The sequence below is a fragment of the Cheilinus undulatus genome, linkage group 15 (assembly GCF_018320785.1).
Source record: "Cheilinus undulatus linkage group 15, ASM1832078v1, whole genome shotgun sequence".
Classification (NCBI taxonomy): domain Eukaryota; kingdom Metazoa; phylum Chordata; class Actinopteri; order Labriformes; family Labridae; genus Cheilinus; species Cheilinus undulatus.
In genome coordinates, this window is record NC_054879.1 from 8561308 (window position 1) to 8589286 (window position 27979).

The 27979-nt window shown below is 39.7% G+C and overlaps 2 protein-coding genes across 3 annotated transcripts in view; one reads left to right on the plus strand and one right to left on the minus strand.

Moving 5' to 3' along the window:
• The window catches only part of LOC121522602 (lactase-phlorizin hydrolase-like), a 27005-nt gene extending 15573 nt beyond the window's left edge, over nt 1-11432 (minus strand). The window contains 5 exon segments of the mRNA XM_041807136.1: nt 1892-1962; nt 3675-3758; nt 5184-5239; nt 7239-7802; nt 11333-11432. Coding sequence (XP_041663070.1) covers nt 1892-1962; nt 3675-3758; nt 5184-5239; nt 7239-7802; nt 11333-11432 — 875 coding nt within the window.
• Nucleotides 11177-26585, plus strand: LOC121522156 (lactase-phlorizin hydrolase-like). 2 transcript variants are annotated; one of them, XM_041806280.1, is made up of 17 exons: nt 11177-11679; nt 12092-12162; nt 15028-15105; nt 15253-15346; nt 17421-17505; nt 17597-18257; nt 18617-19223; nt 19310-20857; nt 20958-21226; nt 21334-21624; nt 21717-21915; nt 22699-22901; nt 23023-23129; nt 23223-23354; nt 23462-23685; nt 23788-24015; nt 26097-26585. In XM_041806280.1, the coding sequence occupies exons 1-17, from the start codon at nt 11499-11501 to the stop codon at nt 26318-26320; spliced, it is 5202 nt and encodes a 1733-aa protein (XP_041662214.1). In that variant the 5' UTR covers nt 11177-11498; the 3' UTR covers nt 26321-26585. The 2 variants fall into 2 exon arrangements, with proteins under 2 accessions (XP_041662214.1, XP_041662215.1); XM_041806281.1 differs by lacking the exons at nt 11177-11679; nt 12092-12162 and adding an exon at nt 16755-16788 and having other exon boundaries at nt 15094-15105.
• Nucleotides 26586-27979: the final 1394 nt, after the last annotated feature.

Sequence of the window (27979 nt, forward strand, 5' to 3'; positions counted from 1 at the left end):
TAATTAGATAAATTCTATATGGAGTATTAAAAAGTATCTGCATATAAGAAACAAATGTTTTTCAATAGGGATGGGAATTGAGCAGTCATAATTTTGGCAGCTATTTTTAATTTTAGTCTTAGTTTTAGTCTTTTGATTCAATTTCTTTTAGTTTTAATCATGTTTTAGTAATTTCTAGCCTTTTAGTTTCAGTCTAGTTTTAGCTAATGAAAACTCATAAACATTTTAGTCTAGTTTTAGTCCATAAAAAGTCCTCACATTTTAGTCTTTACTTTTAGTCCAAGCATTTATTCCCTTGCCTGAATCTGGTACCAAATCAAGGTAGTGTGTTCTATTAACCCCGTTTAACCTGGGGTCCCTGCTTTCTACTGCTAAGAGGCAGAATAGCTATAGATGGTTCGTACCTTGACAGATTGATCCATAGTGGAGCAGTATCTTGGATTTTTAATGTCCGACGAAGACTAAATTACGTTTAAGCCTAGTTTCAGTCATCGTGTCATCTAAACTTACTTTTTGTCAATTTGATCACTTTCTTTGGTTAGTTTTAAGTCTAGTTTTCGTCATGACAAAAAGGCCGTCGATGAATAGTTTTAGTCATAGTCCAATTGGTTCACTCTAGCGACATCATTTAAATTTATCTTAACAATTCCCTCATCGATGCCATACTTCCATGTGCCTTGAAGCAGTCAGCAATGCTAGCAAGAACAGAGAAGTCAGGGAAGTAAACATGGTGGACAGTCACGAAAACAGACTAAAGCAGTCACTTCATTTCTCTAAAAAATACGTGAACAGAGTGACGTGCAATGTCTGTCCAACAGTGATTTTGTGCAAGATGTAACGGTTGGTTGGTGGTTTTAGGTGGAGAGGCTAGCAGCATTAGCAGAAGCTCCAAGATAGCAGGTTAGCTCAGAAAAGCGACAAGAGGACAGTATGGGGATTTCCACATGGCACTTTATTTTACAAAACCGAATATAGACCATACAAAGCCCGGTCTCCATGGCGCTACAGTCACTAGTCATACATGAGCAGTTAAATATAGGCATGACTTTCACCAACTCCTCACATAGTTTTGGGAGTTCTCTTCACTGTTGTGCGCGTGCAAGAATGGCAGCTGGAGAGAGACACACTAGCTACTTTCTGGTTCATACTACATAAACAATGTGAGGGCTCCACCTTGTGGTGTAATTAGGCACTACGATGAAATTCTGACTGTTACAAAGGCATACATGTTTTTGCACAAGAACTGTTAATTTTGTACATGATTTTAATTTATTTTTATACGTCCAGAGATCTAGAATCCAGAGACTAGTTTATATCTATTTCATAGTTTTATCTTTTAAAGAAAATGAGCAGAACTATTCTATTCTAATTAAAGTTCAGAGCTTGAAGATCCAGAGAGCAGTTTGTTTAACTGAGACATTTCCAATAAATACAAAAATTCATTTAGCTTGTTCTCCTCTCAAACACTTGATGTTTAACATTTTTTGTTATCACAACTTTTAATTATAGCCAGTAATAGAAGTGTGCTTGTCAGTGACTCTCACTGAAGGTAGCATACATTTTGTTCAGTGTTCAAATTTGAGTTGTTAACAGTAAAAACCTATACAGTCTACGTTTTCCCGAAAAAAAAAAAAATATACAGGAAGGAATCAATAAAGGTTGATACAGAGTTAAATCGATAAGAAGAACCAACAATGGCATCAATATCAATAAAGTCATATCAATTCCCATCCCTATTGCACAATCGATGTCACTTATCAAGATTGACGTTTGTTTCCACAGGAAGGCAAATGAAATCTGAGTTACTAACTCTCAGATAACTTGGTAGTTAAAGCTAACAAGCTAATATGATACACTTGTCATGTTACCTTTCAACATGTTTGTAACTGACAGGAACTGATAAGGAGAGCAGTTGTCGATGTTCACCTCATAGAAAAGAATGGGTTTTTCTTGACACTCAGCCTGTAAGGAAAAAAAGGGTGGATACTAATGTTAAATATTAACCTGTATGATGCCTGGCAACTCTCACAATATTTTAATAGCTAGTCTTTTTTTAAAGTGAAATTTTATACTATTTAGGTTGTTTTGTACGTGTTGTTACTCAGAGCTACTTTGATTTACCTTACACTACTACTTCAGACTTTTTCATTTCTACTCTCTACTTTATTTACATTTTTATTAATTCATTGAGAGCTCTCATATTTACCCTTTTAAATAGACACTCTGAGCTTAAGAAATGCATGCAACTGTCTTTGTAGAGAAAGAATGAAAATGAACATCTCTCATTATTGCAATTTTAGTAGGGGAGAAACGGGTTGGTTGTCACATAAGTAGGTTGTCACACTCATCATATCTTGACACCAGAGGGCGCTGTGTCCCAAAGTTTGGTATGGAAATTTCCAGAACTGAGGCTAAAGCTCATAAATAGTCTTCTCTTCAGGACAGATGAACTTGAGGTGAGAGGACTTTTAGTATTTTTTATGTCAAATTGTGAATATTCAGCTCCTCAGTATCATTCTTCTAGGCTTTTACACAATGGGTTTATAACAAAACAATCACCCTTAAAAGTGCGGAGAAAAAGCTATAGTTTAGACCGTTGTTAGCAATGAAGCTAGCAAGAAATTCCAGGTTTTGGTTGGTTGTCACACTCTCTTTGGGGTTGGCTATCACATGTGACAATGTCCCCATAGGCCTACAGGCTGGCCTAAAGATGTTCCTGTTCATGTTCTTTGCTTATTTTGTGTTAAGATGCATTTAAAGTTATGTATTTGTCAACTTGTCAGTGCAATTAAAGTTTAAAATTTTGATTTGCCTTATTTTTAAGATTTTTCCCCATTAAAATAACAGTGTGACAAGCAACCCATAGTGTCTGACAACCATCCCCATGATGGGGTTGGTTGTCACGATGTGTCAGAGCGTCTCTAAACATTTATTACCTCTTTGTTTCTATAAGTTGGATGAAATGGTAACACATTTCAAGCCAACACCTTAAGCCTCAGTTCAATGTAGGAATGACTATTGATGGATGTTTCGATGATGAGCAATTTTTTTTTAATTCATTTATTTGTGACATGGGACAATGCACATTAATGGACATAAACATGTAGTTGTGCCAGATTGTAGCCATAGGCTAATTTCCATCTGTAGTACCCGGGAGGATGATGGTATATACAAGAAAGAGTACATTAAAAATCTACATAATAATCAGACAACACCAAAACAAGACAACATTGATGATACAAAAAAATACAAAGACCCAAATAAAACAATTCTTTGCTTAGAACAGACCAGAGATAAATTGACCATTGCAGTTAAAGTGCATAAGGCATACGATAAAGTGCTTTAGTGCTAAAGTGCAAGTGTGCTGATATATTGCACATGATCATGAGTGTGCTTAGAGAAGAAATTGCATATTGCCCTTGGCCTGGTTAATTAAAGTGCTAATATTATTGCACACTGCCCTTGGCCTGGTAGTTAAAGTGCTAATATAATTGCACATAGCCCTATTGCACATAGTTAGCATTAACAGATTCAATTCACACTAGAGTAAAAAGTGTGACAACCAACCCCCATTCTCCCCTACAATGCAAGGATATTTTTAATATTATTTTGTTTAAAATATTTTCTTGAGTGGGTCAGGACTTTTATATTTTCTGTTAAACATTTCTACTCACCAACATATGTTGTAGTTCCTCAGCCAGCTCTTTTCCAGCTCTGCAGTCGTACTGAATCTTAATGGAGATGAAATCTGAATATTTCTGAAATACAGAACCAGCAGAGATACAGATGGATGGAGAATACTACTTTTACCCAGCAGAAATAAAATTAATACAATCCCAAAACGTTGTGGTGCTTTATAAAATGTATATGAAAACAGAATGAAATGATTTGCAAATGTCATAATCCCATATTTTATTTACAAGAGAACATAAACACCATAGGGGAGAGTGGGGGGATTTGTGCCAAAGGGGAAGTAGTGCCACCCCTTGTTTATAGAAGAAACCATAGAAGAAATTGGTCATGTGACCTCATATTTTTGAAGAGCCATCCATTTTACTCATCCTGTATAAAAGGGAGACACATGGCATGAGAGGTAAGCACATTTTAGCTCAAAAAACTGATTTTTGCCTTTCAGAGTAAAATTTCTATGATCAAGGTTATTTGATTGTTGTGTCTGAACAATTTAAGACAAGTTTAAAAACATTTCACACATGTTATAATGCTTTATTAGGCTATACAATGAGTCTATACAGTTAACATGATACTAGCTCTAAACTGCTGGATCATGCTAGTTTTTCAAAAATAATGGGGGTGGGGTGATTTGTGCCAAAGGGCCTGGGTTAAGTTGTGCCAGTGGCACACCCACAAACCCAGACCCAAAGATACATCTAAACCCTGACACCCACACAACCAGACCCAAATACCCACAACTCCAGACCCACACATCCAGAAACACAAATCAAACTCAAAATGTCGGGTCAGGGCCTTGTTTACCACTCTGTAGCATCCCCTCTTCTTTTAACCACAGTTGAAGTGAGGAGACCAGTTGCTGGACTTTTGGAAGAGGAATGTTGTCCCATTGTTGTCTGGTGTAGGATTCTAGCTACTAACCTTATACCATCAGCGATGCAGGCTTTTGAATTGTATGCCGATAACAAGCTGGATTGTCCCTCTACTTTTTAGTCAGCAGGAACATTTTTCTAAAATTTTCCACAATATTTTGATGCAGTTTTTTTGCAGATTGGTGAGCCATTGCACATCTTTGTTTCTAAGAGACCTCACTTCTTGATAATGTTCCTTTTATATCTCCAGTCATGTGACTAACCCGTTGACAATTAATGTAATTTGTTTCCAAATGCTCTTCTGCCACATACTTTTGTTGCTCCATCCCTACATCTGTGAGAAGTGTTGCTACCTTTAATTTGAAATAAGCTCATATTTTTCATGAAATAGTAAAACGTCTCAGTTTCAACTTCTGATATGTTGTGTATGTTCTACCAGGAATAAAATATAGGTTGTAAGATTTGCAAATCATTGCATTCTGCTTTTATTTACATCTTGAACAGTGCCCCAACTTTTTTTAAATCAAGGTGGTACATCAACAGCTTTAGCTTTTGGGAACATATTCCAGCAGTTTCCCCCCAGTTATATTGCTTATCTTACATATGACTGGATGATCTTACCAGCTGTTCACAGATGATTGGTACTTTGTTGGCCTTCAGTCCCACTGATACTCCACCTGAAACACGTGTTGTATTTATAAAATTAATAACAGACACCTTTCTCCATCAGTTATATAGATAAACCACACTGTCACTGTCCTTTCTCTGCTTTCTCCAGTCCCTTATCATGACCTTTGGAACATGTGAGAAGCAGATATGGACATCATAATCGTGCATAGTCATGTTTAGTGCGCATCTAATAAAACAACAAAATGTAAATAAAACAACAGAGGATGGCTACAATCAAAGATAAGACAGGCTTTCATAATAAAGATATGAGCCTTCAAAGACTTTGCCTTGTTCCAATCCTAAAACTTCAAACAAACAATGAGTTAAAATGTAAGAATCTTACATAAGAATTGACTGACAGGGCTTTATTAGTGCTCATATTTCATGTTGATACTGCAACCCTGTCATTCATAAACGTTATGCAATCTGATAATTCACAAATGTTAAACAGAATATCCAGAAACTTTTTCACGATTCAAAATGTTCTACTATTGTAAAAATGTACTAACTGATGCTGGAAACCAACCTTTTAATTCTGCTGAGTCTACACAACAGATTCACATTACACACAGAGGGGGTGTACTAAAGCAAGGAAATCAATATGTTTTAAAATTTTAATATACCCTAGTTCTGAATAAATCATATTTGATGCACAATTGTTGAGCCCTCTTTATTGCCGGTGTGATTTATTTTTTCCTAACAAACCTCATAAATAACTGGGTACAAGACCTTTAAAACTCATGATAATGAATCTGGGCTGCATGGCGGCACAGGGGTTAGCACTGTTGCCTCACAGCAAGAAGGTCCCTGGTTCGCTTCCCAGTCAGGGCCTTTCTGTGCAGAGTTTGCATGTTCTCCCCATGCACATGTAGGTTCTCACCGGGTACTCTGTTTCCTCCCACCACCAAAAACATGCTTAGGTTAATTGGAGACTCTAAGTTGGCCGTAGATGTGAACGTGAGCGTGCCTGGTTGTCTGTCTCTATATGTCAGCCCTGCAATTGACTGGCGACCAGTCCAGGGTGTACCCTGCCTCTTGCACAATGACAGCTGGGATAGGCTTTAGACCCTCCGTGACCCCAAATGGGATAAGCGGTATAGAAAATGGATTGATTTTGAATTCCTATCTCATATTTTGACCTTTTAAACTCACGATTTTGAATTCTCATCTCATATTTTGATGTTTAAAACTAATTATTTTGAATTTTTGTCTTATATTTCGACCTTTAATACTCATGATTTTGAATTTTTATCTCGTATTTTGACCATTTTGACTCATGATTCAGAATTTTATCTCATATGTTGACCTTTAAAAACGGCAATGTTTTTCTTCCATAACTCATGGTGAAAATGGGGTTGACAGTTTATGGATGAATGTTGATCCTCTTAATTTAAGACCCAAATTCAGAATCCGGCCCCTGCTGTGATTGAGTCTGACACCCCTGACTTTAAAAAATGAGGCTAGGCAAAACATTTAACCTTTAACTGTACAAAATGTAACATGGGTTATTTAAAGTGAGCATCTACTGAGTAAAATTTAGGAAGCAGTAGCACACTTCAACGTGCTTCTTCTGGGGTCCCTTTCAATTCTAACTTGACCATCTCCTCCCCTTCTGTTCTTCTTCCACATCTCTCCCTCTCTCTCTCCCTCCTACTTTTCCTTTTTTTGTTCTCTCCTCCCATCTACTGGAGGTTTCTTGTGCCTGTGAGCAAAAGTAGAGCTCCTATGAAACCTCCAAAATTGATGTCAGCTAGATTTTTAAACATCACCTAATCTAGAATCATCATTCTAATATCATTAAAACATAATTGTCAAATCTGAGCCTATTGATGTCATGGTTCACGTGAGTGATTTGCATTTTTCAATGTTGTTTGGAGGGAATTTTCTCTTCTTAAATACACAAACACTGATGAAATGTTTTCCTTCACATACAAGATGCATACAATCATTAGTCTGCAGCCAATGTCGTTATCCAGGTTATGACACAATGAATCACTGACTGCCTACCTCTCCCAGGAAACAGCTGATGATAGCTCTGGTAAACCCTGTTGTGTGCATCTAGAGTGTTTTGCATTTCGGCATCCCTCAGCTCATCCAGGCTGCTCAGAGTCACCCAGTAGTGTGCCAACTCTCCAAACTGTCCAAACACAAACTCTGCATAATGCTGAAACATCCCCTGCACTTGCTCACTCTCCCAGCCTCCATACTTGGATCTCAAAGCTTCAGGCACAGCAGCTTCATGAAGGACGACCAGAGGCTCCAAACCTACATCCCGCAGCTGTTTGAGCAGAGTCTGATAACAGGAGACCACAGCATTCTGGGACTGGCTGGACAGACCTGTAGGAAGGATCTGAGTCCATGACAGAGGTACTTTGAAGTGAGTCACCCCTCTGCTCTGCAGGTACTCAAAGTACTGTTGAGATTCAGGAGGTAGAGCATGACTACAGTCAAATGTGTCCAACAAAGCCCACTCTAAGGGGTTTCCACTTAGATCCTCCACTTCCTCACTGGTCATAGGACCTGCTAGGAACACTGCCTGGTGTGGATCCTCATGTTTCAGAGCCAAGCAGCCTAACGCAGAGAACAAACACAGAGAGACGAGTTTCCCCAGGGACAACATATTGTCTGAGTGTGGGGGAATGAATGAGTCATCATATGGCTGATCTTTTATAGTCCCATCGTTTACAATCCTAAACTTTAAGAGGTTTCATAACTGACATGACTATAAGGGTCACCTCAGCTGCAATACTTTATGGTGTTTCCTGCAAGACAACACAGCCTTGTAGGTGTCTGATAAAATGCATGAGGTCATGCTTAAAAAGCAGTGTAGATCTAAAATCCTGATCTTGACTTAGCCATGCCATTCTTCATTAATTTCAACTAAACCACAAACATTTTGCTCAACTTTTTGCAAAGAATATTGATGCATTTTTTTAACATTAAATTGCATAAAAAAGTGCCATCCTGATAAATCTTTGAAATGCAGAAAGACACATCTAATCATATCTCCAAAATGCCTAATCATGCTTTAAATTTGTTCTGTGATTTTTATTACCTGTCCAGGTAAACAACAACCTGAGCTCCATTTAAGTTCATACAGAGTTCAGAGAGCAGGTAACACATTTATCAGCATCTTACTTATAATTAAAAGCCGCACAACTGTTTCTAATTGGTCTTTCTTTAATCTGGCAGTATCACTTTTATTATTGATTTACACTTGTGTTATTCCACCATTATATCCCATGATATTAGCTCAGTGGTTTAGTGTTTGAATGGTATTAGGCCCACGTGCTCTATCTAGAAAGTCACTAAGGTGAGGATTACTATCACAACAACTTGCAACTCAAGAGTCAGCTGTTATCTTTGAAGTTACACAACATTCAAGGCAGAATAGCAGTTCCAGCTATGTTGCAGGTGAAGAATAGCCTTAAAGTCTTTTTTGACCAGAACAACCACCTGGTGGTTACACGCTTCTGCGAGACAGGGAAAGCACAAATTCACTTTACCATTGCAACAGGCAATCAATCTCACTGATCTTTTAGGCTGACTGCCGGGGTCAGCCCTGCACTTGGGTCTGTATGTGACTGCCTGTCTGAGTGAGTGACTCTTCTTTCAGATGCGTCAATGGAGGAGTAGCGACATTTAATGGCGGTTCATGGAGCTTGACCTCCACTGATGCAATGCTCAGTCATTTGAGGAGAAAATGAGGCGGAAGCTATGAGCAAGGTTTAGTTGTAGTAACCGATTGCAATGGCTGCCTCCAGTGTGTTGATTAGCTTTGATGAAATTACAACTTAACAGCAGTTATATCAGAACTGGACCACTGTATGAAACTGGACTGTATGAAATAAAGAGTAAAAACAACATAAAAGCTTTTCATGATGGCAAATATGTTTCGCTTTTCTTCAGATCTGCTTCAGCACGCTTAAGGCCCACTTTGGGAACCACTGAGTTAAACCAAGTGTAGGAGAAAGAAAGCAAGATAATCTGCAAAGCCCATTAAGAATTTTTTTTATGTGAAAAAAAACAAAAAAAAACATAAATATTGCTCCTTTTGGGGCTGTATATTGCAAGGACTTGTTTATTTCATTAATGGCTCCAATGAAAGCCTGCTTGGCTTTTTTTGCAAACTCCAGGTGGTCTCATTTATTTTGCACTGAGAGACTTCTGTCGAGCCCCTTTTGCCTGAATCTGGCACCAAACCATGGTAGTGTGTTCTCTGCACCCACCCGAACCTGGGTCCCTGCTTTCTACAGCTGAAAGATAGAAGAGCTACAGATGCATTATATTTGGACAGATTTACCCAGAGTGGAGAAATATCATGGATTTTGAGTGTCTGATGAAAATAACCTACATTTTAGTCTTGTTTTAGTCATCTTGATGAAAACAAAACTTGCTTTTAGTCAGTTTTAGCCATCAAATATCTATTTCTAGCAAGTCTCAGTCTGGTCTTTCTCATGGAAAAAAGACTGTCTAACAATTTCAATCATAGTTTTAGTCGATGAAATCAACACTGTTGTATGATTTCTGCTTTGCATGGTAAAGTCATGACTTAGATTTGAAGATTGTGCTTACTGATGTTAGTTTTTGCAATTGTTCCTGAGCCGACATTGTAATACCCATCACAGATTAATGTCAGTTGAATGCAGTGCCTCCTGGGGGGTCGAGGGTCACACATTCAGTGTTGGTTTTAAGTATTGCTCCTTTCATGCAGAGAATTCTCCAGATTCTCTGAATCTTTTGATGATATTTTAGCCTGTAAATGGTGAATTACCTTGAGTCCTTGCAACTGAATATTGACAAATGTTATAATAATAATAATAATAATAATAACTTTATTTGTATAGCACTTTTAAAAACATGGGTTTACAAAGTGCTTTGACAAGTGCAGAAGCAAGTACAAAAACAAAGCAACAAACGCAGACAAAAGACAAGAAACAGAACGTGACATGTAGACAGATAACAATTCATCTACATCGATAAAGAGCAACAATATAGAACCAAACCTAGATGACCTGTGATGCCATGCAAACGACATCACAGACATCAGAGTGCAGACATGAAACCATACTGCACAGCTAAGACATCATGAACATCATCAGGATGCAGGCAAGACACAGACATCAGTACCATAAAATGATAGGAACCCAGGCAATGCAGGAACCCAGCTACATCGGCTGAGACCGAGAGGACCAAAATTAAAGACATAAGAAATTAAAAGAGAAACAGTAAAATGTAAATAAGAGGGCAAAAACAGATATTAAAACAGGGTAACACAAGCTCTAAAACTGTAAAAGCAGTAAAATTGATAAATATTATAAAAGAGGTAAACATAAGGGGAAGCAGTGAAGATGTAAAATCAATAAAGTGAGGAACAGATGCTGTGATAACTCATAAAAGAAAAATGACAGTCTTGTGTGATTTGATTTCTCAGATTTCCTTCCTTCAGTTTATTTATGTGTAAAACCTTCACTGTTTTCAACTTTTTGACTGTTTTGACATATTTATTATGGGTTCAGTCCAGGTCCTTCTCTCTTGGACTGCTTCTCTTCCATGCCTCATACTTGGCCCTGCATACCATTAAAGAAATGTACAACATTTTCAAGATCTTATTGTAAAAATGTATTTGATGGTTTTTAAACGTGACTAAGGTAAGGATCGGGTTATCTCTCGACATGCATGAGTCCAGAGTCTTCCTAGCCGTATCACAACACTGCAATAAAACACTTAGCTGACACTGCCTTGGATGTGATATCCATCTTAATTGTGTAACAATGCAATAAGAAGAAAACAGAATTGCTCAAAGAGCTCGAGTATCAGGCGATAAAATCAGTCCATCCTTTTCCAGCCACAATGAAGTACGTCTTGTGGTTGGCTTTCCTCTATGCTTTCTGTCTGTGCGGCTGCAGGAGCAGTGAGGTAAACAGAGAGGACTTTCTGCTGGTTGGAGGTCCTTTGAGAAGCCCTGACCAAGTGGTGAAAGATGCCTTTGACTGCAGTCATCCCATTCCTCCAGGATCCAGAGAGTACTTTGAGTACCTGCAGAGCAGAGGGGTGACTCACTTCAAAGTACCTCTGTCATGGACTCAGATCCTCCCTACAGGTCTGTCCAGCCAACCACAGCAGGCTGTGGTCTCCTGTTATCGGACTCTTCTCAAACAGCTGCGGGATGTGGGTCTGGAGCCTCTGGTTGTCCTTCATGGATCTGCAGTGCCTGAAGCTTTGAGATCCAAATATGGAGGCTGGGAGAGTCGGGAGCTTCTGGGGATGTTTCAGCAGTATGCAGAGTTTTCTTTCCAGGAGTTTGGAGCTCTGGCACAGACATGGGTGACTCTGAGTGATGTAAATGTTAACAAACAGCATGAAGATGCTCCAAATCTTCTACAGAATATCCTCCAACTTAACAAGAACATCTACAAGCTCTACCATCAGATGTACCCTGGAAAAGGTAAGTTATGTTGATGATAATTCATAAGTTTCCAAAAAACTAAGCATCAATAACCATTTATTGGTAGTCCTTTATAAAGTGAAATATTTGTCCTCACTCATTATTATTTGATATTTTATACAATCCTTTCTATATTAATTATTTTGTAATGTTTCAAGCGAGACATCTTGTTCAAATCATGACTTTATGACCACCTAATCCTTTCACCCCATGATTTACAGCTCAGATCAGAGCTGTAGATGATCATCCTTATCTCAACAAACAAACTTCCTCGGTGTAAAAGAGCTATAAATATGTACACTGCAACAAAATCAAATCTAGCACACATTTGTCTGTGGGTTTATCACTCACCCTGTGTTTAGATAAAACTTAATTTCATAAAACTGTGTTAAAAGTGACTTTATGTTTCCAGGGAGGCATCTGTCACTTGGGTTTCGAGCGAGTGATGTTTCAGCTTTGTCCCAGATTGAAGGTTCAACCACAGTAAGACGCATCTCTCTTCTTTTCTCACATGTGTGTCTTTTAATTTTTTTTCCAAATTAAGAAATGGTGATGAAAATATCAAGAGTGGTATATTTTATCCATTGTTGCAAAAAAGTGAAAATATAACCAGTTTTAAAGTGAGATATGAGTTAAAATGTAAGTAATGTGTACTAAAACTCCCAAAAATGTAAATTTGTACATGATGCTTTGTTATTTTGGGGGTTACAGGAAACCCTTACCTAAGACAAGTTGTCTTGACAGAAATTGTGGGGGCCGGACTTTTAAATAAACAAAAATAAAATATTTTGCCCTAAAGGACATATTATTGTATTAGAACTGGGCTGCTCAGTGGTGCAGGGGTTAGCACTGTTGCCTCACTGTGCAGAGTCTGCATGTTCTCCCTGTATGTGTGGGTTCTCTTTGGGTACTCCAGCTTCCTCCCACCACCAAAGACATGCTCAGCCCTGCGATTAACTGGTGACCAGTCCAGGATATACCCTGCATCTCGCCCAATCATAGCTGGGTTAGGCTCCAGCCCCCCCTTAACTCCCAATGAAGCAGTATAGAAAATGGATGCTATGGATTGGTGCAGGAATGAGTCCTGAAACTTGGAAGTGAATTAGCATTTTAGCACTTCCGGTTCCCTCGTCTGAACGTCTATGGGATTTTTGACAGGGTTTTCGGTTAAATGCCTGAAATAAGGTCTGTGGTGAACACAAGCTCAAGGGAGTTTAAAGAGGGGGTATTATACTTTTCCGATTTTTAAAACATAAATATAAAGTCACAATGTTGGGTGTCCATACTTCACCTATGCAAATTTTCAAACTGCAAGATAAATATATGTGGCAGAAATCTTGGAATTAGAGTGTAAACTGATCGGCCAATCAGAGGAAAGCAGGTCCGTGGCGGGGGGGAGGGTTAAAGAGACAGCAGCGAAAACGAAGCGTTTCAGACGGAGGTTAAAATAAGGGTTTTTCAGGACGCTAGTGTGAGAAACATGAGGAGTTTTTTGAGCTGTAAACCATGTGAAGCGACTACGTGGGTATCAGAGAGATGGTGTAAAGCTTTGAAAAGAGGCATAATACCCCCACTTTAACGTTTTATCCTACAACATAAAATGCATCTGAAACACATCCCACCTTAGAGTTGTGTATCTTTTCACGTCTTAATAAGGTGGCTGCTAAAAGACAGCCAACAAAGACAACAGCGTCTGTGGGGCAGATCATACATCATCATCCGAAGCACAGCAACTGAGCCTGCAGCTCACCTGTATCCGCGGGGGATGACGTTAAATTCAGTTGACGGTGTTATAGTTCAATATAGCATGACATTAGCTTTTTAGCTTCGTCAGTTAGATTAACGAACCACGTATGATGCTTAAATGATCAATTTATGAGGATTATCTTTATGAACAAAACGTGTAAGTTTCATAAACTTTTATTGAACACAGGTCTTATCTTCAGCAATGATGCAAAACCCTTTGAAAAATCCCATGTGCTCCCCACCGAGGGCGTGCATGCAACGCTAACTTCTGGGTATTGCCTACAATATTACGTCATGACTGCACCACTCTATTAGAACTTGTGTTTTCTTTCAAATTGCACATAATTCTTTTATTTATTTTTGAGCATTTTATGCCTTTATTTGATAGAGGAGGACTGTGGAAACATGGACGAGAGACCTGGGGAGAGATATTAGGGGAAGTGCCACAGGCTGGATTCATACCCGGGCCAACTGCCTTACCACCAGGCCACCTTTGCCCCATGCCCATCATTTTTAGGCATTAACAGTGAGATCTGTTTCTATTAAGTATACTGCAGTGTGGCAATTGAGATATTTTAACTACAGATTTCTTTGGCTGTCACTGGTTTTGGCAGTTATATGATGCATCCTGATTGGTGAAAAACGTGCAGGAAAAATGTGTTTTGTTTTGGTTCTCAGACAGGGAAAATTTCACTCCATAAGAGTTTGAAATAGAAGGTAGACACAGAAAACTGCACGTTTAATCAGGATAAATATGTGGTCATCATGCATCACATTTAGAAATAAATACTGACAGGTGGATTTTTGCAAAAATGGATCAAATTATCCATTCATTCTTCATAAAACTGTTTCAATATCAATTGTTTTTGGGGTTGATTCAATACCTGCAGAGATTTAAACCAAATTATAATCTTAAAACCAAAACATCATTTTTTCCACTGCATATTTTCTGAATTCAATGATCTGGGGGCCAGGTGGAAAGCTTTGGTGGGGGGCCTGATATGGCCCTGGGGTGCCAGTTGATGATCGCTGGCCTAAACTTTCATCACTGTAGACCAGATAGAGAAAAATCCAAGTATAATGGGGGATATGATAAACTATATCTTTGGTCCACTCCACCCTGAGGCAGAGGAGAAATACCATGACTTTAAAATGTACAAAAATCCAGCACTAACATTTAAGTCTCCTTGACAAATACTAAACTCACTCAATGTTTTTATCACCAAACATCTATTTTCAGTGTGTCCCAGTCTAGTTTTCCTCATGGAAAAAAGATGATCACCTAACAGTTTTAGTAATTGTTTAATTCAATGAAATTACCCTAAACTATTTAAACATGATATTATCAATACAACAGGGAATGCAGAAGACTTTTGGAAAAAGAACTTTTGGATGAAAAACATTCATAATCTAGCAACAGCAAACGCTGACTCTGAACCTGAGCTTGTGGGTGCCACCAGCACTAAAAGCACCAGCTGTGGACACAGGTCTAAAATGTGGTGTAAAAGCAGTTTAGGTATTAAAGCAACTAGAAGAACAATGTACACGTTCAAGTCCACTTAGTGTGATCACAAACTCTGCTGTATCTTCTATTTTGCACAGATGGATTTCTTGTCAGTGCACATGGAGTACAGCTGCACCTCAGCATCAAACTTTGAGGAGGAGCTGAGAGGCTTACAGGTACAATAATACACAATTGCCCCCCCCCCCCCACACACACACACACACACACACACCCCCACACACACCCACACACACACACACACACACACAATTCACACATTGTATTTCTGTTACACCTAAGTTACGTGCATTTTTTTATTGTAGATGTCCAGTGGGGAATTACCTATCCTGATACTTGAGATGACTGTTGATGGCTGTTCTTATGATCAGTTCCAGCTTCTTGGTAACTTCTTACAAGGTACATGTCTTTTCAAATGTCTTGCGCCTTCCAGTTGAACAGTTTTTCCTGTAAACTTGCACCGGAGGGATTTTTTTAGAATCCTAATTTCTCTTAGGTTGCACACATTAAAAAATGCAATACTACATGTTGTGTTTTTCAGGACTACACTGATAGGGATTTAGCACCAAGGCTAATCTGCTGTAATTGCAATATCATAAACTTTTACAACAGATTAGCATCAAGGCTAATCTGCTGTAATTGCAATATCATAAACTTTTACAGCACTGTCATGATTACAGTTTTATTGTGAGTGTTATCTTATGACACTGGTATTGTAGTAATGTTTAACAGGGAAATCATAACCATGGTGTGCATGGACTCAGGTTTTGTCATGATCTGTGAGGAAGTTAAAGCACAAATAAACCAACAGATTACTCGTGTTAATAGCTTTTCATTATAGGAGCTAGCACCATGCTCCAGTATCCTGACCTTTTACCACCATTAGCTAATTTAAATCATTATTTTCAGCACACAGAGTACATCATAGAGATTGGAACTGACACTAGCTGTCCTGGCAGTTAGTTTTTGGGCAGCCTAGGTTCAACCTCAACTTACGGCTCCTTTTCTGCATATAGGTTTCTCTCTCTCTCTCTCTACTGAGATTTCTACTCCATCCACTTTCCACTCAAATAAAGGAAACCTAAAACTGCTTTGAATTGCAACATCAAATAAACTAAAAGGAAGTGACTCACTTAGTTGCACGCACAGACTTCACGGAAAATTAGAGGTGAACAGGCCAAACTCAGGACCCTGCAGGAGCACATGGAAAGTTTCTTCATCCAGGTCCTGAACCAGCTGCACATAACTGTGCCTGCATTAAATGTCCACTAAGGGGCGCTGTTATACCTGAACATAATTGAGGCATGACAAGGACAATAGCTGGCCTGTTTTAACAAGTATATCATAGTTTATTGGCTTTTTTTAGTAAATATCTCAAAATCTACAGAATAGATTTGCATGGCATGGGGTATAGTTTAGGTCTGTAGCCAGCCTTTGGGAAATGGGAGTTCTTTGTTCCAAAAAGTGGACCTGTTTTCACTTTCCCCCTCATTTTCTGGATTTATTTTGATCTAAAATTAAGGGCCGCATTAGGAATATGTCAGAAATCTTTCAGGAGTATTTTAAAGTTACTGCAGAAAAAAAATTGATGCAGATCCAGATAACCAGTGTTTATTATGGAGGGATTATTAAACTGAAGATGATAATGGTTCTAAAAACACAACAAGGGAGGAAGTGCAATATTTAGACTGATACTCCATTTCTGCACTCCTGCATCACAGCAAATCTCCACCTCATATTAAACAACACATTACAGAGAAATGTGCCACACTTCCTTTTTAATGTTCCTGCTATTTGTCATTCATAGGTGCCATGCTGAAGACATACAGTGCCTATAAAAAGTAATCACACCCTTGGACTTTTTATCCTTCCATTGATTTTATAAATCAAACATTTTGGACTTTTTTTTTAACACATGCATCAAGCATTAAATCAAAGCATGCACAGAGCTACACCACTGGTCTAACTTAATAAAGGGCCATTTTAACCAGACCTTATGCCCCGGTTGTGCCCCTCCATTGCTATGGTATGCAACAAAAAACACTGTCACTAAAAGCCTCCATTGTTCTTTCCCATGCTGTGGAAAAAAATCTTATTCTCCTCCTCTCTTTGGTCTGACAGTTTTTTTCTTGATTTCATAATCAACCCACTTCACACAAAACCATTAATCCTTTTTCTACTGTAAAAATGTATCCTGCAGCTGATGAACAGTGAGTCCTGCAGACATGCACGATTACAGAAAAAAAAGCAGACATACCCAGCAAGTTTAGTTTTACCACATCTTGGAGGGCACGTTTGGAACAAGTGTGTACAGGAAACCGGTAGGAATAAGAAATAAGGATTGGTTTATACCACCCCCCTCTTTTGGATGATTATGTTTCAGATTATGTTTCCATGTAAACAAAGTTAATCTCAAGATAGTAGCATTAATATTGATTGAACTTTCTGTAACTTTGCCTCTCACTCATCACAGCCTTAGGAAACAAAGACCTGAAAATTGTGGGATGTGACATCATGGACATGTTGGGTGGACTGGACCTAGTGGATGTCCCAGTCAGGTATGGTTCACATTGTTAAAACATACAGTTTTAAATGCAGTAACAAAGTTTGTTATATCTATGTTTGAATTGAACTTTGCTTTTCCAACAGCCAACACAAAAGCAGAATTAAAAACACCTATCAAAGTGTATGGGATAAATTTGAAGCACAAACCCCCAAAGACAGAGATCTTTTACTGGAAGAATCATTCCCTCCTGGCTTCCAGTGGGCGACCTCCAGTGAGTCCTTTAAGGTTGAAGGTGGCTGGGCTGAACATGGAAAGGGGGAAACCATTTGGGACCGCTGGGGTCATGAAGGCATGGTTTATGAGAATCAGACTGCTGATCTAGCCTGTGACAGTTATAATAAGGTGGACTATGATGTCTACCTCCTGCGGGGTCTTCATGTCAACACGTACCAGTTTTCCATCTCCTGGGCCCGGATCTTTCCCTCAGGCTACCGGGACAGCCATTCAGACCAAGGAGCTCTCTACTACAACAAGCTGATAAATGCTCTGATTGAGTCTGGCATCCAGCCTGTTGTCACTCTCTACCACTGGGATCTGCCCCAAGCACTCCAGGACAATGGTGGATGGACTAATGCATCCATCGTTGATGCCTTTAAGGACTATGCAGACTTCTGCTTCTCCAGGTTTGGAGGCAGGGTCAAGACCTGGAACACATTCAGTAGCCCGTGGGTGGTGAGCCATGCTGGGTATGGCACTGGTGAGGATCCCCCTGGAGTGAAAGACTATGTGGTTGCCTCCTATCAGGTGAGGGCAATGATCTTATCGCAACATACATACAGGTGCATCTCAATAGATTGTAATGATTATGGCTTACAGTTAACAAACAAAAAAACTCAGTATCTCAGAAAGTTAGAACATTGTGGAAAAGTTCAATATTGTAAAATAATGGTGTCACACTCAAATCAACTAATCAACTGGAAACACCTGGTTTCCAGAGCCTTTTGGGGGTTTGTAAGCTGCAAGCCATAATAATTAGAATTTTAAAAATAAACACTTTAAATATTTTTTTACAGTGTGTAATGAATCATTATAATTTAAGAGTTTTACTTTTGAATTGAACTACTGACAAAATATTGATCTAAGCATGTACTCTGGTTTTGAAGGTCACACACAACATACTAAAGTCCCACGCAGAGGCCTGGCATATCTACAATGACAAATACAGAAAAGTACAAGGAGGTCAAGTCGGCATTGCATTGAACTCTGACTGGCCAGAGCCCAAGGACCCTTCCAAACCTGAAGATGTAGCAGCAGCAGACCGCTACCTCCAGTTCATGCTGGGCTGGTTCGCACATCCCATATTTGTGAATGGAGATTACCCTGAAACCCTCAAGACTCAGATTGAGCGGAAAAAAGACCAGTGCTCTTCGTCAGAGCCTGCAAGACTTCCTGTTTTCACAGCTGAAGAGAGCAGGAGAATAAATGGAACAGCTGACTTTTTTGGGCTGAACCACTACACGTCTCTGGTGGTCAACAACAGTAACGGTGGCTGTACCCCAGGTCCTCAAGGGGTGGGTGACTTCCAGGAATATATGGACACAGCATGGCCCCCAACAGCTTTTGGAAAGCTTCTGAACTACATTTCCAAAGAGTACTTAAGCACCACAAAAGTACCTATCTACATTACCGGGAATGGAATCCTGACTGACTCCCTCAATGACACAGTTCGAGTAGAGTACATGGAGGTTAGCATCAGTGAAGTCCTCAAAGGTAAATTTCCAAACTTACACTGACTGGTAACTAACACAATATGGCTGAAAGTTATTCTGATTTGCTTATGTTTCTCTATTTTGTAGCAATACTCGTAGATGGACTGGATGTTCAACGCTACACAGTAACGTTAATGGATGGATTTGAGGGGAGCTTGGGCTATAGCGCAAGAGCTGGACTGCACTATGTAGACTTTGAGGATTCAAACAGACCAAGAACCCCAAAGCAGTCTGCATATTTTTACGCACAGGTTATCAAACAAAATGGACTTGTTTCAGGCAATAGCAACGTTTTCAAAGGGGCACTAATGCAATACACCCGCAATCCAACTCCTTTATCATCCTCAGAAGTACCATCTAAATCAAAGGTAGTCTGGGAGAAATTCTCTCGCATGACAAAATTCAAGACAAAAATGTATTACCATGGCACTTACTCTAAAGACTTCAGCTGGGGAGTATCGTCTTCAGCTTACCAGGTAGAAGGGGGATGGGACGCTGATGGGAAAGGAGCAAGCATCTGGGATACATTCACCCAAAAACCTGGAAACATTCTTGGCAATGCTAACGGCAATGTGGCCTGTGACAGCTACAACAGACTTGATGAAGACCTCTACCTGCTTCGAGGTCTGCAGGTGAAGTCATACAGATTCTCTATGTCTTGGTCCAGAATCTTCCCTGATGGTCACCGTAGGACCCTGAACCAGAAAGGTGTGGACTACTACAACAGACTCATAGACGGCCTCTTAGCTTATAACATCACTCCAATGGTGACTCTCTACCACTGGGACCTTCCTCAGGCTTTGCAAGATGCTGCTGGCTGGGAGAGTGAAGACATGATTAACATTTTTAATGAGTTTTGTGACTTTTGCTTCGCCACCTTTGGAGACAGGGTGAAATTCTGGATGACCTTCAACGAGCCGCACACAATTGCATGGAGAGGATATGGACTTGGAGATATGCCACCAAATGTGAAGAATCCAGGAATTGCTCCCTACAGAGTTGCACACAACCTCATAAAGGCACACGCCAAGGCTTATCACACATACGATGTTAAGTATCGCAAATCCCAAGGTGGTCTCGTATCGATTGCCCTCAACGCTGACTGGGTTGAACCTGTAGACATTGATGTCCCACGTGAAGTGGTGGCCGCTGACCGTGCTCTGCAGTTCCAACTGGGTTGGTTTGCACACCCCATTTTCAAGAATGGTGACTATCCTGATGCAATGAAGTGGCAAGTTGGAAACAAAAGTGAACTCCAACGCCTGCCAGAATCAAGACTGCCAACCTTCACCGAAGCAGAAAAGACTTACATCAAGGGAACAGCTGATGTGTTCTGCGTTAATCACTATACTACAAAGATTATAAGCCATGCTACACTGAACCTTTCTCCCCAATCGTATAAATATGATCTAGATCTTAGAGAAGACGAGGAAAGTGATTCCCCCACCACTGCAATTAAACAACAGAGAGCTGTAGCATGGGGCTTGAGAAGACTTCTAAACTGGATCAAGGAAGAGTACAGAGGTCCTGAGATTTACATCACTGAGAACGGAGTTGCTACAGAAACAAAGATAACTTGGGACGACACTGCCAGAGTATTTTACCTAAAGACTTACATTAATGAGGCTTTAAAAGGTGTGTTAATATGATCCATGTCCCAGTGTAAATGATTGTCATGGCTTGATTTAATTTCCAGTCTTGTTCACTTACATGTGTGCATATCTTTTTTCACCAGCCTATCATCTTGATGGTGTTAAGGTAAAAGGATACATGGCAAGCTCTCTCTTGGATTCCTTTGAGTGGCTCCGTGGATACAGTGTTGGTTTTGGGTTACATCATGTGGATTTTACAGACCCAAACCGGCCAAGAACTCCCAAGTACTCAGCCCATTTGTACCACCAAATCATAAAGGACAACGGTTTTCCTCCAAATGATGATGAGAAGACACTTTATGGGCATTTTCGTGAAGGTTTTATATGGAGTACTGCCACAGCATCATATCAGGTAACTGCTTAGATGTAATGTCTCAGACAATGGTGTTTACAGAAATTATACGTTATTCTTTGATCTGCATTTGTGTACTGAAATCTCTTTATATTTACTCATTCCAGATAGAAGGAGGATGGAGAGCAGATGGGAAAGGTCTAAGTATCTGGGACAAGTTTGCTCACACCCCTCTTCGAGTGTTCAATGATGACAATGGGGACATCGCCTGTGACAGTTACAATAAAGTAGAAGAGGATGTTGAAATGTTGAAACAACTTAAAGTGACCCATTATCGTTTCTCCATATCCTGGCCGAGGGTGCTCCCTAATGGCACCACCGAACACATCAATGAGGCTGGACTCAACTATTACCACAGACTGGTGGATGCACTACTTGCTGCAAACATACAACCACATGTAGGCGTTATCCTCCCCATTGCCTAAAAGTATAGCTGCATTAGAAGGTTGATAAGGTTGGTAAACCCTAGCTTTGTCTCCTTTTGTGTCAGATCACGCTCTACCACTGGGACCTTCCTCAAGCTCTGCAGGATATTGGAGGCTGGGAGAATGATACTATTATCGATAAATTCAGGGATTATGCTGACCTCATCTTCAGTCGACTCGGCCACAAAGTTAAATTTTGGATCACCATCAATGAGCCGTACAATATAGCCAATGTAGGCCATGGCTATGGAGCAGCTGCGCCAGGTATGCTATGAAACTATGAACACTTTTTGGCCTTAAAGACAATTCCATTCATACACATTTAAATGTAAGCACTTGTGTCTATGATAATGCTACTTGAATCAATTCTGTGATTTGACCCCATTTAACTAATTACAAAACATCCCAACTATTTTGGAATCATGGTATGCACACAGTTTGTTCAGTTTTGCTTTTTTCAGGAGGGGTTTAGTTGTACTGTAAGCAGTTATATACAATGGCTGGTCCCGTTGTAACAATTAGCTTGGATGGATCTCTAGTATAGCGGCAGTTTTATCAGAATTGGGCCACATTTATTTGTTAAAACATGAGCAAAGAGTCACACTTTACGCTTTACTTGGCAGGGAAGACATCTTTGTATTTCTACCAACCAGCCTGGGCATGAGTTTTATCCAACAACAAGCTCTGCCATTTGTTACCTGCGACAGCGCCTGTCTGGTGAGCTCAGGTTACTTCCAGAGCTGCACATGCCTAATACCATATTTTATATTGTTGCTCTGATTGGCCTATTATGAATGGACAGAACTATGGACAGAACATTCATCCAATCATCTTTCAAGAATTGATTTTTGAAAAGTCCTGCCCTTCCCAAACACTTTGCATTGGAGGTTTCCCAGAAATATATATTCATGCCTTGGAGATATGAAACAATTTACCTTGCATTTGAGGTTATGGCTTTGCATGGTTGAGTCCTTACTTATATTTGTAGATGTACTGCTTTTTGCATTTACTGAAAATGAAGAACTATTATTCCTTATGTGTGTCCAGGGATAAGTTTCCGACCAGGTACGCTACCCTATATTGTTGGACACAACCTGCTCAAAGCACATGCTGAGGCCTGGCATCTGTACAACGACCAGTACAGGGCTACACAGAAAGGAATAATCTCCATCACCATCAACTCTGACTGGTCAGAACCTAGAAATCCCTACAAGCAGGAGGACATTGATGCAGCAAGGCGTGTGGTGCAGGTGACTTGACAAAAAAGAAAAATAAATTCTGTGTCTAATGTTTGCGAATTTTCCTCTATCATGCATATGATTCTTTCATGGCATGGTCTTCTACAGCAGTTGTGTGCCTCCTTTTTTGCAGTTCTACATTGGTTGGTTTGCCCATCCAGTGTTTAATGGAGACTACAGCGACATGATGAAAACAATCATTCGAGACAGAAGCTTAGCTGCCGGTTTGCCAAAATCTCGGTAATAAAGAAAAAACATTACAGCATCAGAGGGGAATAACATCTTTGCTGAATTTATTTGGTAAATGTTTTTATTTTACCACAATAATTCCAGGCTTCCTGAGTTCACTCCTGAGGAGATTCAGAGAATTAAGGGTACCTATGATTATTTTGGCTTCAACCATTACACCACTGTGCTCGCATTCCCTGTGGAGTATGGCAACCTACAGCACTACGACGCTGATAGGTAAGCAGATACTATCACATAAAAAGTCTGTTTTTGTGTCATTGTGTGCTTAATGTGAACCGTAGCTCCTGTGAAATCTGAAAACTATACTCAATTGATCTTCTCAGGGGTGCAGGAACAATTGCTGATCGTACCTGGTTGGACTCAGGCTCATCCTGGCTGAAGGTCTCACCTTTTGGTTTCCGGAGGATATTAAACTTCATCAAAGAAAATTATGGAAATCCACCTATAATCATCACAGAGAATGGCATTTCAGAACGTGGACCTGTTGATCTAGATGATTTTCATAGGGGCTACTACTATCATGAATATATCAACCAGGTGCTAAAAGGTATGGAGTCGCAATAATGTTCATGATCAGACCAACAGAACTGATGGTGTATTGAACAAGAATTTTACTATGTTTACTTTACAAATCCATTCCTCTTCCCAGCATACAGGCTAGATAACGTGGACATCCGTGGATACACAGCCTGGTCCCTGATGGATAACCTTGAGTGGGCCACTGGCTTTTCAGAGAGATTTGGCCTCTTCTACGTCAATCATTCAGACCCCAATCTAACTCGAGTTGCCAAGACTTCTGTTTCCCGCTACGCCACCATCATAAGATGCAACGGATTTCCTGAGGGAATCCATGAATGCTTGAGCCCAGAGCCTGAAGGTACACAGAAAGCACTCATCACCAATCCTGCCTTAAATTGCTCTAAAATTTCTACCTTAAATTGCACAAGTTTATAAAATGCAATCAGTTTTGGAGGGGTCTCCAAGGGGAAAAATGCTTCCTGTGTGACAACTTCCACGGTGGCCAGTTTCTATGCAGCTGTGTAGCTCTTTATGTCTTTACATCTGTTTTGCTATGTAGAGTTTGGAATCATACAATCAACTGGGATGCCCACCTTTACTGGTCATGGTTATCTTTAAATAAAAAGTCTTTTTTAATCAAACCGTTAGAAAGGGTTATTTTCTGACCAGTATAATCATTTTGTCTCAATATATGTCCCAGCACTCTCTGACCAGTGAAGCCACCATTTACAATACACAATAAATAGGGGCAAATTTTTAATAGTTTCAGATAAAATACCATGTGAGGTGATGGAGGCTGCAGTTGCAACAAAAACAGGGCATGTCTAAGCATTGAAGATGGTGCATTAGTTGCACTGATGTATAGGATGCTTTTGTGTATCTTATGCTCAACAATTTTTCAACCTATATCCACCTTATTCCTCACCCTATGATAATTTGCATGAAATGTGGGACTGACTTCCCAGTCCCATCTGTCAAACTAGGATTGGGAAATTGGGACATAACATTATACAACATTACTGTACTTCAAGGAAGATATACAGTAAAGTCAGGGTTCTATCCCAGCTGTAATTCAGCGAGAGGCAGGGCCAGTCAGTCACAGGACTGGCATACAGAGATAAACAACCAGGCACGCTCACAGTCACACCTAAGACCAATTTAAAGTCACCAATTAATCTAACGAGCATGCCTTCTCGTGGAAGAGAGAGAATCCATGCACGGATAGAACATGCAAACTCTGCACCTGCAGCCCAACCTTTAAAACATGCAAACTTATAATTATGCAGCCATCAGCTGTGATATCAAAACCAATCACATCTTGCCATACTGGGCTGCCAATGCTTGTAAAACAAGTGCATGTGCACCCATGCACACAAACATTTCTCATCTGAGCAGTAGATAATCCAGGAGTGACAGAGAGAGCTATATGCTAAGAAGAGAGAATCAATAGGTTAAAGTCAGAAAACCTCTCAATGTATTATCACCAACTTTCCCTCAGTGTTCTCATCTGCAGTGGCGGATACTGCACTTGCTCAGTCATGTGCATATTCACTATGCCTACCAGATTAACGTTTCTTTTTGACTAGACAAAAAACAACCAAAAAAAAGGAAAAACACAAGTTGGTACTGAATATTCCTGTCTGACCCGCTTAGCCTGCACACATACTCGATCTCATTTCACCCCTTCTTTTTTACAACACTCAGACACACAACCCACACACACCAGACATCCATCGCACACACACCCACCTTTCACACACACAAACATAGACAGACACAGGCACACACACACACACGCCCCTCCTCTATTCTCTTTCTCCCATTATTAATGTTCCCCTGTCAGTTTATACAATGTGATACATGTCTGTTAATAAATACAGGATGAAACATTTCATGTTGAAGTCATGTTTGTGTCAAAACAATTGGTTGCATTTGGTTTTACTGAGGTTAGAAAAAAAAAATAAAGCTGTGACATTTCAATAAAGAGGTGTCAGAATTGTTCCATTTTTTTCCTCCAATTTTATCAAAACTGAAAAACAAGGGCTCCAGGAAGAGTAGCCACAGTTAAACAGTCAAGTGGCTAATGGTGATCTGAATTCAACTTAATACATTATCGTCCAATGTCCTAAATTAATGCACAGCTTGAATTATGGCTTTGTGGATAGAGGCTGTTCAACCAGTTATATTGTAAGGTATGTTTCTGTACGGTGTTTCAAATTCGTGCTCCACGTGCCCGCCTTTTAACTTTGAGCACCTGCCCCTCCAAAGGTTTCTGCACGGCCCTGACGCTTGCAGTGTAAATGTGAGGCTAAAGCTAACTAGCTTCTGTTTGTAGCTATATACAGTTTGAAACCAATATTTTCAGTAAACATTATCAGTATCCAATTACTGTCAATAATCCAAAGAGGTGTATATAGTAATTTCTGTTTCTTTCCACAGCAACAATTGCACCTGTAAAGCCGTCCACAGACACCGTTCGCTTCCTGGGCATGAATCTGTCCTTTGAGGATGCTGCGACTGGACTCAACACCTCATTTGCTCTCCTGATAGTTGTAACACTTGGAGCCATTTGTTCTATCGCTTGCTTTGTCAAGGCAAAAAAACAGGCAAAACAAAAGTCGTCAAAGAAAAGAAAGCAGTCAGTACAATTAAATCAACTCTAAGAGCAAAAATGCTAGGTTGTGACTTCAACATGCTTATTGTCCTAATAAGAAGTTGGGTAAAATATTGCAAGCTTTAAAAATGTAAACTCCTATTGTAAAATCAGGATTGAACAAATGTATTCATTGTTTCAAAAACGTGTCTGAAATGTTACTGCCATTGTAAATTTTTTTTACTGGTTAAAAACATGACAATTTTCACATTAGCCATGTTTTTTGTTTAAAGACTGCTGATCTGCTGTAGTTTAATGAACTGGAACTCCTTTGTGCTGACACTGCTTCCATGAATAAAGAGGTGAAAACCGAGTTAATTCATTCATTTAGCCTAAATCAACAATTACACTCCCCGACCACTTCATTAGGTACACCTGTTTATTGCAGCAGATGTTAAATCAGACAATCACATGACAGTACCCTTGAATGTGCAGTGGTTGTTGGTGGTCCAGCCTGCTTTCTTGTTGCAATTTCAGACCCTACCATCCAAACATTGCAGCTAGCAATTGGTGACATTTTTCCAATAATTTGTTTTCCAGTTTTGATGAGCCAATGTGAAGCAGGAGTGACAGCCAGTATTGTGTTCTAATGCTGTGGTCCTGCTTAACGGTCTGATGTGTTCAGAGATGCTCTACCAAAGTTGTAAAGAGTGGTTAACTCCCAGTAGTTGAACAGTTTGTGAAATACCAGTTGATCAGGCAACAAGACAGCATCTCCAAAGTCACTTAAGTGGTTTTCCTTTCTCATTCTAGTGCTTGGTTTGAACTTTAAGCAGATCATATTGACCATGTTTGCATGCCTAAAGGCACTGCTTGCTACCATGTTCACTGTCTATAAAAAGTATTCTCCACCTTGGATGTTTAACCCTTATATTGGTTTTATGATCAGTCAATGTCAGTATATTTTGGCTTTTTTGACCAAAAAAATAAACATAAAAACATTTTCAATGTCAGTGTAAAAGCAGATTTCTTCAAAGTACTGTAAATTAAATAAAAGTATGTACATTTAATGACTACATAAATACGCACCCCCTTCATGTCAGTATTTAGTAGATGTACCTTTGGCTGCAATCACAGCTCTGAGTCTGCATGGATAGATTTAACATGAGTTTTCTTCAACAGTGGATTTCTCTTTGCAACTCTCCCATACAGCTTTGTTGAAGAACCCGAGTAGTCATAGGTGTCTTGGTGGCCTCTCTCACTAGCACGGTCACTCAGTTTGTGAGGATGGCCTGATGAAGGCAGATTTACATATGTGCCATATTCCTTCTATTTCTTGATGATGGATTTTACTAAAATCTGGGGGATGTTCAGTCAGTGCCTTGAGCATTTTTTTTGTATCCATCCCCTGACTTGTACTTTACAAAAACCTTTTCTCTGAGTTGCTTGGAGTGTCCTTTTGTCTTCATGGTGCAATGGTAGCCAGAAATGCTGATGGACCTTCCAGAAACAGATGTCTTTATACCACAATCACTTGAGACACATTCACTGCACTTACTGTGAGACTAGTAGCACCAATTGGATGGATCTCTGTTGAAGTAGGTCAGTCACTTTAAAGGGGGTGAATATTCATGCAGTCATTTATTTTACCTTACATATTTTTGTTTAATTGACATTACTGTGTAGCAATCTGTTGACATCTTGACACTAAACGTGGTTTTTTTGGTCA